The sequence below is a fragment of the Zosterops lateralis genome (assembly GCF_965231275.1).
Source record: "Zosterops lateralis genome assembly, chromosome: 13".
Taxonomy (NCBI): Eukaryota; Metazoa; Chordata; class Aves; order Passeriformes; family Zosteropidae; genus Zosterops; species Zosterops lateralis.
The window spans coordinates 3,955,784-3,967,795 of NC_139773.1; the positions used below are offsets into that span (position 1 = coordinate 3,955,784).

The 12,012-nt window shown below is 38.2% G+C and overlaps 1 protein-coding gene across 6 annotated transcripts in view; it reads right to left on the reverse strand.

The window, feature by feature from the left end:
• TLN2 (talin 2) overlaps window positions 1-12,012 on the reverse strand; it is a 136,953-nt gene that overhangs the window by 71,725 nt on the left and 53,216 nt on the right. For 5 of the 6 annotated variants that reach the window (XM_083870743.1, XM_083870740.1, XM_083870742.1 and 2 more), the window contains 6 exons: window positions 9,527-9,697; window positions 6,778-6,875; window positions 6,004-6,133; window positions 4,596-4,748; window positions 3,608-3,750; window positions 2,055-2,182 (listed from right to left, as the gene is read on the reverse strand). In XM_083870743.1, the coding sequence (XP_083726869.1) occupies window positions 2,055-2,182; window positions 3,608-3,750; window positions 4,596-4,748; window positions 6,004-6,133; window positions 6,778-6,875; window positions 9,527-9,662 (788 nt within the window). In that variant the 5' untranslated portion in view covers window positions 9,663-9,697. Of the gene's footprint in view, window positions 1-1,961; window positions 2,183-3,607; window positions 3,751-4,595; window positions 4,749-6,003; window positions 6,134-6,777; window positions 6,876-9,526; window positions 9,698-12,012 lie in introns of those variants that run through there. The other variant, XM_083870745.1, reaches the window with a different exon arrangement.

Below are 12,012 nucleotides of genomic sequence, written 5' to 3' on the forward strand. Positions count from 1 at the left end.
TCTTCAGAAAAAAAAAATGAACATCTAACTACAATATTTCTGTAGATTGTTCACAGTGAGCCAGGATCACTTGGCTCACTTAGACTCACAAAACAAAAGCATGAGGTTTCTTTTCATAACAAGGCTGTCATGGCTGTGTAAAATAAATGTATCACCACTAACTCATAAACATGTACACTTCAAATTAGGAGACAATGACCAGGAACTTACAGTTCTGGAGCAGGTTCATCTACAGAGGAAAAAACTGAATTACCTCCAAATGAGAAATGCTTAATTCTATGAAACTGATTAAACACCAGGACAGAGAGCAATTATACTTGGTTACCTGCCAAGTTTGGTTCCAATACAATCAAAGCCCTAAATGAAAATAAAACAACAGCAGAGAAAAATGCCCTACAGAATATAAGAAGGTTCTGAATTTTGGACTTCTGGTTCAAAATGGTTTCCACTGGAGTAACATCCTTTTTCTACCAGACCCTTCAGTTATTAATACCTTTCTTCTCTATTAGGATTAAAAAAAGATAATGCACATTATATGAGTGATGACTGTTTCATGATGGACTCCAAACTATCCAGCACTGCATACAAAGTACAAGTGCAGCCCAGCCAGCAGCTTCAGTGAACCATAAAACACACTCACTATTATGGGAGCTCAAAGAAAAGAAAAGAGAAAGAAACTTCCCACTGAAAAAAACAAGCAATACATTAGAAAATCCTAAAAAACTTAAACAACAGAATGCTGTTCAGCAGTTGGAAAAAGCCACTGGTTAAGCTTGTGGGAAATTACTGCTTCAAAAATTAAAAGCAACTATTTCTGGGAACATTTAACTCTTGAAATCATTGCCATGACACAACAGTAGCTTATCATGAAATGATACCCCAATGGTTTGCTGTTGGAATACTCTTCAGTGAGTGGAGTGAGAGGGGAAGAATAAGCAAACAATGGACAAATCCCAGAGAAAGATTGTTGTGTAACTACTCACAGTTCTAGGAAATAAAAACCAGAGTTACACTGAAGCTGTTACACTGGGCCTCTGTAAATCTTAGACATCAGTAGCTCTAATAGGAAAGACTCATGGGCCAATCAGGAGCAGACAGACAGTAAAAAGAAAAGCTGATTATTAATTGGAGCTGAAAGATGTTTATTTGCATAACTGAACTACTAATTCAGGAATAGCCTTCAGAAGTGAAGTGTTTCAAACAACCACTGCAGGTTCCACAGCAAGACACCACTGCAAAGGGATTCCCTGAGACACTGTGAACCCCAAAGGGGCTCACAAAGGGAGCCTGAGGCAGCACTGAGCACTCTGCCAGTGGAACAGGACAGAAACCAAATACGCACCCATTGTTTTGTGCCTCCAATTAAGGTATTTATGAGCCTCATATGTAGGCAAGGCTTGCTGGACTGTGCAGTAAATAGCTCTCTTTTACCTTCCTACATTGCTTTCCTCAGACTTCGGCCCTCGGTTAATTCTACTGCAGGTAAACCAATCAGAAAATCAAAATCAGTAGAAAAATGGGACATCTAAATTGCAGTCAAACTTAACTTGCCCTCCTGATAGCAGTAAATTAAGTATCACAATAAAGAGTAAAGGATGAGCCACTTGTAAGCAGGACTTCTGTCCCTGCCTGAAACAAAGAGAATGGAATTCTAGAATTCCATTCATACAACATCATGAGAGGGTGAATCTGACCAAGTGAATATTGCCACTAAAAAGTTTGGAAAATTTAATTTCTACACACGGGAGTATTCACTTTATTCAAATGACAAAACTTCTTTCCACTCCTGCGCTTTCCTGGTACTAAGTGTGTACTTAACTGGCACTCCAGGAGGAGCCAGTGCCCTGTGTTGTTAATAAGCCACTGCCAAAGGTCCCCTCCTCAGCTGAGGTTGCTGATTTGTGCAATAAAGCTCCTTTCACTGGCAGATTTGCTATTGAAAATACACTGAATCTGATTACCTCTGCTTGGAGTAATAAAATGTGCTTAATCTGTGACAACTCAACATTAGTTACACTTGAGGTCACCCAAATTTAGAAGTTAGAAGTGTTTACTCTAAAAATCCAGGTTTATGTTTGTGTTCTACATGAGGTCCAAACTGGATCTGTACTTGAAAGCCTCCAAATTCACAGGCCTTCTCAAAGGAGACGGGATGGGAACCATTCAGAATGTCATCACGAGCCTAGAGGAGATAAACAAAGATGTGTCAGAGACACTCAAAACAACTATTCCATCCCAAATTCCTTGAAATCTTGAATACAACCAGCAACACAGTCTTTTCCTCCTGAATGTCTTTATTATTCCATTCTGGATGTGTATGTAACTAATAAAACAAAGGGCTGGATTATTTCAATGTGAGTATCTATGGAGAGCTATTGAAGCTTTGATTGTATCAGCTTTGATCAAAAAGAGAACTTGACAGCCCTTTCCTGATGCATGTGTAAATAAAATACAACATGCACAGACACTTCTGTGTATATACAAATATACAAATGCATGTGTGTGCAAAAGCTTTCATCCCACTGCCTTATAGAAGAGAAAAAGATCTCCATAATGAGTAGGTAAAAACAGAATTACTGTGACGGATATGGCAACAGACACAAGCACACAACATTTTTCTTCTTTCTGTGTAAATTCAGTGGTCATTGAAGATGACAGATTTTATGGCTCTGGCAGTAGAAGGCTCACCCACCCACAGACAAAGCAATGACAAAGCACTATCAACACACACTGTCACACCAACCTGAATGAAATATTTTAGTGGCAGGAGAACAGCTCAGTGTTACAGTCTTCTAAAATACTTCAAAAAGGTACCACTGTTCTACAAGCAATAGAACAGCCCTACCTTTTGCCTCAGATTTTAAAAATATAATTTATAGCAACATCAAGTATAACAACAGTACATTCCATTAAACTTTCAATTATTTTTTACATTGGAAAAAACCCTAAAACTTTAAGAAATAGTTTAAAAGCCTACTTCTTTTCAGACTGATTGCAGACAACTGCAATGGCACCTTCAGTTAAATACTGTCTTCTGCATAAGGCTCCTGGCTTTGGTAAGGTATGCACAGTCCCTCTGACAGTTCAGGAAACCTGTCTAGATGGACTCTTGTGTTACATGACATGGTCCCTTTGGACAGAAAGCCTGCCTGCCTTGTGTGCTGTCTGGGTTGGAGACCGAAAAGGAGTGCAGAAAAAGCTCTCTCACTGATTAGGCAAAAAAGAAAGGCATGAGAAACAGAATGCTCTTCACAAGATTAACCTGGGATTCCACATTACATAGAGAGCACCATCCAGAGAAGAGGGAGAAGAACTAAAAAGAGCAACATGGAACTAAAGACAGGTACCGATTTTAAGGAAGCAGGATGTCAGGATGTGAAAGCCAGTGGATTTTTGGCTCAGTGCCCATTACTGGGTTCAAAGTATTTAATTATTAAAAAAAAAAAATAGCAAAGCCTCTATCATGTACTATCATGTGTTTTGGAGTAGAAAGAATAAAACTAAAGCACATCCAGAACTGGAATTCTAGAGGATGGAGTATTTGAGCAGCAAATTTTTTCTAACAAACCTACACAGGTTTCCTCAGACAAGGTGGAAAGCACTGTACCTGAACATAAAGCAAATTGAGCTGAACAGGATCTCTTGAATCTACATTCTGGTCTGAATAAAAGAACTTTCGTCTCAAGAGCAGCGTTTCATTTTCATCCACTCCTTGCTCTCTGAAGGTCCGGCTGTGATCCAGCCAATTTACTGCAACAGAGCCACAGACACACACACTGCTAAATCCTCTCTGTTGTGAAACTCATGGGATAATTGGCATTTCCACTGTGGGGGGAAATGCCACAAGAAATGTTACTTTCATTTCTGTTTCTAGTCATCAGTGCTGAAGGTTTGCTACAAATGAGAACTGAAAAACAGCACTGCTGAGAAACAAGGATATTCTACAGCATGAACATCCTTAATATTGAAGAAACAACTATAGTAATGTTTTATCACTAACTTTAGATCTTCACAGCTTCACAACAAAATAAACTTACCACATTTTACCTCTAAAACATATTATTTTGCTTACCTTTCTTATCACTGAACACAGTTTTAAAACATCTTCCTGCCACTGACAGTTAACCTCAGTGTCTTACAGTAAAACAGAAAAAATGGTTATCATGACTTAGCACACAAAACAAATCAAATACTGTCTTAGCTCTTTGGCAAACTTCATGTAGAGTTAAAACTTACACCTTCAAACACAAAACTAGCTTTTGATGGCTTTCAGTAGGCATCAATCATTAAATATCCAATTTTAATGAAGGGACAGAAACAACCCTTCACACTTAAGTTGGAATACCCCTACCAAACATGTACCAAAAAGCATTCCAAACCACCTGCTAACTCTCACAGGCATTAACTTGCCCATTCCCTTAATTTTAAAAATACTCAATTGCAGACAGCACTATCTATAAAAAAGGGATGCAAAATACAGCCAGGAACCAAGTGAAACACACTGAGTAGTCTAAAAATGCATTCCTGCATGGCTTCTTTGCATTATACTGTGGAAAGATAGTAATCAAAGAATGACCCTGGAACAGATTACTCACAGTCATCATCTGTGTGAAGCTTTGCCTTCAGTTTTTCCATTTTTCTTTCATCACGTAACAGTGTCCTATCTTTCTTAAGTGTTCCTGTACTCTCCTCTTTCTTCTCTTCGATGCTCTCCTGGATTAATGAATATTCCTCATAATTTGTTATTCCTGGAATTATAAATAAATCCAGTCTCTGACCTCATCTTTTCAATACATCATTTCTTTGTCAAATGCTGCATTTGCCACTTTCAGAAAGGTATAAAGTATAAGGTATTTGTTTTTTCTGCTGCCTACCAAGAGAAACTGCCAGTTTAAAAACATGATGGAATGTAAAATAACTGTAAATTCCAAAATGGAGATGGGCTATAGTGAATTTCCATTCATGGATGCCTAAAACTGCTTCCTGAGGACTGAGTAATTTCAGCTTGCCCATGAGGCAAAAAGAAATGTGGCAGAGCCAAGTGAGGAACAGAAACCATGTGAAATTTATGATTTTTTTGTGTAAAGTGTTATGACTCAACTCTTCCTGTGAATTTTACATGAAACTGAATCAAAAATCAGTTCAAAATATTTTGCATATGTGCTCAGTTGTTCCCATTTCTTTGTTCTGTTTGGGAAAACATGTTTATGTTATACCAGACAACAAATTAGACACTCACCTACATGACCACATTCATGAAAATAAGTCAAACTATTTTTTGAGGTAGTTACAGCACATTAGAATCCAACATAAAACACCTCGAAACTGAAATAGATGATTCACTTTCCAAGTAAAGTAATATAAATCAAACTAAGGCTGCTTGAATTCTAAATGAGATTTAAGCACTGTTTTAAGACCTTAATCAATCCATGTTGGATGCATACTTGTAGTGCATATATTAAATACTAGTTTGTTTTCAAAAATGTCTATTTAGCTAAGTATTGAGACACACTGTAAGCAATATGATCCATTTTTGACCAGCTGCTCTGGTTGGTTTCTGTATGTTATTTTACAGATGATACAATTTTGTGATCAACTCTTAATCATAACAACACAAAGTCCTAAGTTTGGGTATATTTCAAGATCAGCAATGTTCCTCTTTTCTCCAATTAACACCAAGTATAAATTCAGTTCTAAACCTCTACCTCATACCAGGAAAGAGTACTTAAATGTAATGTACAATAAAAAATTGGTACCTGTACTGTTGGATAACTTTGTGCCTTCAACTGCTAAATCCTGAAGTTTAAGGATACAGCTGACTCTCTACAGACTTTGATAAAACCTGGACAACAGGTTCCAAGAAAGTGTTTGGTAAGTAGTAACTTAAAACAAATTTAAATTTTTCACACATATGCCACTTTCTAGCCACATAACATCCTAACAATCAAAATTTAAGCACAGCAGAAAAACAAATTCTTAAACATGTGGGTCGCAAAACCTTACCTATCCTGCTGCAAATGGTAACCAGCAATTCACCCACTGTTTTAGAATCATCCACCATGACTGTCTTCACTGAACCATCCAACATACGTATTTTCTGAGGTCTCTGTTTCTTTTTGTACTCCAATATATCCTAGGAAGTAAACACAACTGTTTCTAAATGCTTTTGGAAGCAACCACAAGCCAACCCACGACCTTAGATGCCTAAACCAGGATTCCTTTCTTGCCCTCCAAGCTGGATTTTTCCTTTGTTACAGTATAGACAAACATACTCATTTAATAAACTTGAGAAGTGACTACTTTTAGATCTGCCAATGTCCTTTTTTTTCAAGAATTGTCCTAAGTGGCAAGCCCTAGTCAGGGTAGGACAGACCAAAGCACCTTTGTGCTGTGAAATCTAGAGAGGCATTTCAAAAGGACTGCAGTGCTGTGGCTGCAGCAAGGTGCCCTGACATGAGCCAGTCTGACCTCCCCACCTCAAGTATACAAGAAACCAACTCCAACACAAGGTCACAGCAAATAAAAAGCATATAATAAAAGCTGCTTTTCAACTTCCTGTTAATCATTCTGTGAAGAAACTACTGCCCACAGTAGCTCACAGCCACAACCTGAATGCAGGAAAAAACTGACATCTCAGGCATAGCAAGGACTGGGTCAAGTTCAGGAACACACTCAGGACCCTCCTACCCCTCGAAATGCTAAACATTCCTCTTGCTATTTAGGAAACAAGTCTTCTAAGAACATGGTGATGAAGGAAGCAACAGACTTGCAGCATACCCCATTTCTGAGCATGTAATAATCCAGTGTTCTTCCAGCCTCCAGCCAGATACCTTTCCGGGGATCATCATCTGACAGGAACAATCCATAGTCAGAGGCTGTGGAACAGAATAGACAGACACACATTGAAAAATATCAAACCTAATAAAGCCAACATGGTTTTATTCAGGGCTATTCAGCTTCGGGGTTAAGTCTCACTTACCTTCTGTTCTTAATAAACTTGGATAGAATTTTTTTGCTGTGCTTCATGAAATATTTAGTTTAGCAGCAGATAGCAGACTACATCAGGTTTTACAGAAAACTTGAACAAATCTTCACTATGCCATCACATCTTCACATGTCACATCTACTGTGTATTATATTTGTAACTACTTTTCTTTGAGACCTTTTTTAAATGCTCACAGGTCCTGTTTTGGAATTGACTAACCAAAAATACAAGCAAGTTTGGCCTTAACCATAGTGTACTATTTCAAGCAGCTGTTCTATTTTCAAAACACAGCTTGCTTTCAACCCTCCACAAAATGAGTGTATTATAAACTTGGGAATCTTTCTGGTAGATGATTCAGGTTTAGGTATTTAAAAATATACAAGGCTTCTAGAAATATATCCATAGCAAACGCAGCAAAAAATTTGTATCTTTTGAAGGCTAAACAATGTCAATTGATTCTTTCAGAAGTAAATGATAAAATTTTCATTGCCACACAAAAACAAACCCAGGCTTAGGTGTCAAAGACTAAACTCCAGATCCACAAAATGAAGTGTCATGACTGCTAATTTAAGGCCTATCCATATGCATGAAGAATCAATACAGATTGTACTTCACAAACAACAAACAATTATTCAGCAGCTGAGCCTGCTCTGTTTGCAGTCCTGCAGGTTAAGCTGATGCCCCTTCTCATGGCCAGCAGTGCAGAGGCTGCTACAGCAGCTCTGGGCCCCACCTTGGTTACTTTAAGCCTTTGGTCAGAAAGCCAGGTAAAAATACCTACAATTTTCTAATAATATTTCATCCTTAAATGCCATGCACAGCAATAATTTCCATTTAACAGCATTTACCTTAAACACATGATTACTTATGCAATTATATAAAAGACCTTACACTTAAATGATAGAAGTGCAACTGACTTAAAGATATCCAATTTAAAAGGAAGAACCCTTCAAAAAACAACTAAGCCAGATGAAAAACTTTCCCTGCTGACCTTAATAAAAAAATTATTATCCCTGTACATATAGAGATGTTTATCATACAGATTCAATACAGAATCACTTCTGTAAGATTTTAGAATTTGTGCCTATAAATAGGTTGTGACCTTTAGAAGCAAAGTGCCATGCACAGAGCACAGAAGTCCCAAGGAAGCACAGACTACTCTGATACACATTTGTGGTGCATCCACCCGGTAATGAAACAGCAGGAGCTGAGCAACTTGCACATGAAGATTATGTGCTGGGACCAGGCTTGTGGCAGAAGTGAAATGTGCACAGCTGACAGCCATAAGTACATTTTCTGTTGTGTACAACCAATTTATCAACTGTGCTGCACCACTGTGAGTCTTCTGAACTAACAGGCAAACACAGCCATTGTAACAGTCACCAAAAAGGGCAAGGATATGGTGGAAACATTTCTGTTCATCACTCAACTTCATTTTTTGAAGTTTGTAATTGCACTGCAATCACAAATAAAGGAAAAGCCCCACTATAAAGTCTGAGAACTCCTTGGCTTTTCTTTGAGGTTCATAATGTTCAAGGATATTTATCACTCAACTTCTCCAAATTCAACAGCTGTCTACAACCACTGCCTTGAGACACCAGCATAGTAAAAATGCACAAATTTTATCTGAAAACTGAAGCTCTGTAACTAGATTTCCAAAAGATTCCTGCAAGGAGAAGCAATTCTCAGTAATAGTAATAAAGTCCATTACTAGTAAGTTTTTCTAACAATTCAGACAAGATTTTTTGAAATGGCTGCAAAAGTTGAGAGCTTAAATAAACTTCAATAAACAACCTGCTTTAAGAATTACATTCTGGTAGCATTGTATACAATGCAGCACCAAAGGGCTTTCAAGTATCTGGATTTTTTGACAACTTTGGCTGTAATAAAACCAGATCTTTTGTCCATGGTGTTTCCCAGTCTGGATTCACCTAATTGGCTCAATAGGTACAGAGATAGTTACATTCGATTAACGTGTAACACCACAGAACCTATGGTATGCACAGCATGGTGATGATTTTAGTTATTAACCAGTTTCAAACATTTCTCTTTGCATTTTGGAGGTATCCAGCCATTCTTTTGTAATTCGTGTTGTCCCTTCCTTTGCTGAGGCACAAAATAGGTCTGTGCAGATTTTCTTACAAAACATTGCCAGAAACACTGCTTTAAGTAGGTAATACCAAAAAAATAAAGCTCTCCAAGCAGGAGAGCAATTTCTCATCTTTTAGGCAAACAAGATATTTATTTAAGAAGTCAAAGTTTCTAAACATCAAGTCAAAGTTACTAAAAACATCCATTGTGGGAAAACCTTTGTAGGGCTTTGTCAGGACCAAAGGAAGAAAAACAACTCAGCTCCTTTCTGTCGCTTAAAAATCTGTTATCGCTTGTTTCCTTTCTCTCCAGAGCTCTACAGCTTAAATAAATAATCATAAAACCACAACAACTTACCAAACCTTCCAACACAAAAAATAACTGAAGAAACAGGCCAGTGTCATGAGTTTATGTCCAGTGACCCGAGTAAGGACAAATGGAGGAGCTCACCTTGCCCTGTTTGAGCCTCTGGCACTCGCTCACGAATAACCCGGCAGGCGTCGTACACGGCCGTGGAGGGCTCGAACTGCATCGTCTTCACCACATTGCACTGACGGACACAGATCTTCAGGGAAAGGGCCACCATGGTGCCAAGTCACTTCCAAGTTCCTACTAAAGTACCTGAAAAAGCAGTAATGGCATTGCTGTTACAGTTTTCCATTTAATGCTTTAATATACTCAGTTTTTCATTAAACAAATGAAACTAGTTCAGTAGAATTACATTTATTCAAATGCACTTCTATATAAAGTCTCATTTGGTATCATCAAGATAGAAACTAGACAAAACATGTATTTTTCTTGGTATAATGGAAATTCATTTTTCAAAACTCGTGTACACATACTAGATGTTCATACTTTCTTTGAGGTAGGTTGAAATGGTGCATAAAAAACCAACACACTTATTGGGTATATTGGCAACATATTTACTGCTGACAGAAAATTATTTTTCTCTCACCACATATTTTTATTACATCCTTCAGACTAGCTGGTAACCAACAGCTTAAAATAACTACTTCATCAAAGTCGGATTTTCTTAGCACATAACTACTCTTTCCTGAAGATTCTGAAGTGTGCAATATAGTGTTATGGCTTTTCTCAAGTCTCCACACAGACCTGCTGGGTGTTTTTAGCCTGTTGCACAGCTACAGAGAACTTCAAGAATGAGTTATTTTTCATTTCAGTTATATTTCAGAAACTACACCAAATCCAACAGCATTTTTTACAGAAACAGGAAGCTACAGATGCTTTTTGTATTGTTTTATTTTGTAGATAGTCTGAGTTTTGTCTCCAGTGTCTTCCCTTGCTGTTTTAGCAGTCCAAACCACTCTTCCATCACTAGACTTTCCACAATGATCTCCAAGAACTCTTCAGAACTTAAATCCTTTCTCCATAAATAGAGAATGCACTAGAATCCCCAAATAATTTCTACATAAATTTATGTGTGTGTTTTTAAATAGGAGTTTCCCCTGGCTCAGTGGCCTGCAGCAGAGGTTTTCCTTTGTTTCCTCAGACTCGGATTCTTATTCACAGGCTTTCAACCTGCTCACAGCTGTTCATCAGATCCAGCCCTTGGCACCCTCTCCTGATGTAGAGGGGGTAACATCTCCCCTGTCCCTTCTGAAGTGCTGGTGGCCATTGAGAGCCACACCCCAGCCATGGGATTCATCTCACCAGGTTTCAGTAAAGCCAACCAGGCCACAGCTTTCTATAAGCAAGGTGTACCCTTGTTCGTGTGACACAATGCTCTGCTGGCTAATTTAAAAGCAAGCAGGGGTCCTGTTTCTTAGAGAATGTTCTTCCAAAAGTATATTGTTTAGGTCTCCAGCTTTTTAATATTTTCACTTTGTGATCATGTACCATAAACCATAAACATGTGTCACAGAGAACATCAGAAGGCAGCCTAGCACAGTGCCTTGCATTGCAAAATCTGAGCACAGTGCCTTGCCTATGCTGTCCCTGCCAGATGCTCATTATTCCATTCTGACTAAGCTCCTTTCAAATGGAGTCCAAGACATCCACAACTAAGCTGCTCCATTTTTATTTTTCTTTTTACTATTTCTACATTTGGATGGTTCTCTCTTCACACAAGTTTTCAACTTATTCTGCAAAAGAATACTTTTTTCCTTCCCTACATAAACAGACTTGCAAATTTATCCCTGATATCTTTAATGCACTTTTACAAGTAGGGAACCTGTTACTGTGTCCTCCCCCACCACCACTCCTCTTTTTTTTTTCCCAGAGTCAAATTTAACCCAAAGAAGGAAGGACCTAAATATGTCAGTGATCTGGTTTCCTTCAGTTCAGTGCTCTTGGTTTCAGACACACCAAAGGATGCTTCATCTGGAAAAGAGCTCATGACTTATCAGCTTCCTCCAACACTGTGTTCTCAAACTCAAGAGAAAGGTTTTCATTTGCCTCCTCCAGATTATCCTCAGGCTCTAAATCTCCCCACTTGGCTTTCAGTAATAAATGGGACAGGCAGTTTCCATCTCCTGGGTAACAGCCAGAACAGGACAGCTGTTTTTTCTCAAAAGAACTAAGAACTTTGTCAAGAAAAAGGGCTGAGATCACAGAGAAAAACAAGGGGAAAATATCTTCCACATTCTCTTTATCTTCTATACATTGATTCACACCACATTTAAATATTTCTCTGTGCAAGTAATGGACTCTGTGCTTCACCCAAAATCAGTCAGGCTGTGGAATGGCTGACCAAAAGTTAAAAGGATTCTGGAAATTAAGAAAATTCTACATGAAACTGTTTGCCTTGTACTGTCTAATTCTGTGTGAGTAATAAAGTAGGAAATTTCTAAATCTGGCTGTGACTGATCTGTGCATGTAAGGTGGGAGACTGGAATAATAAATTATGAATCTGACATCTTTGGGAAAGACAGCAGCAGCTTCAAGCTGTTAAAAAAGCCACAGAGCAGAACAGAGAA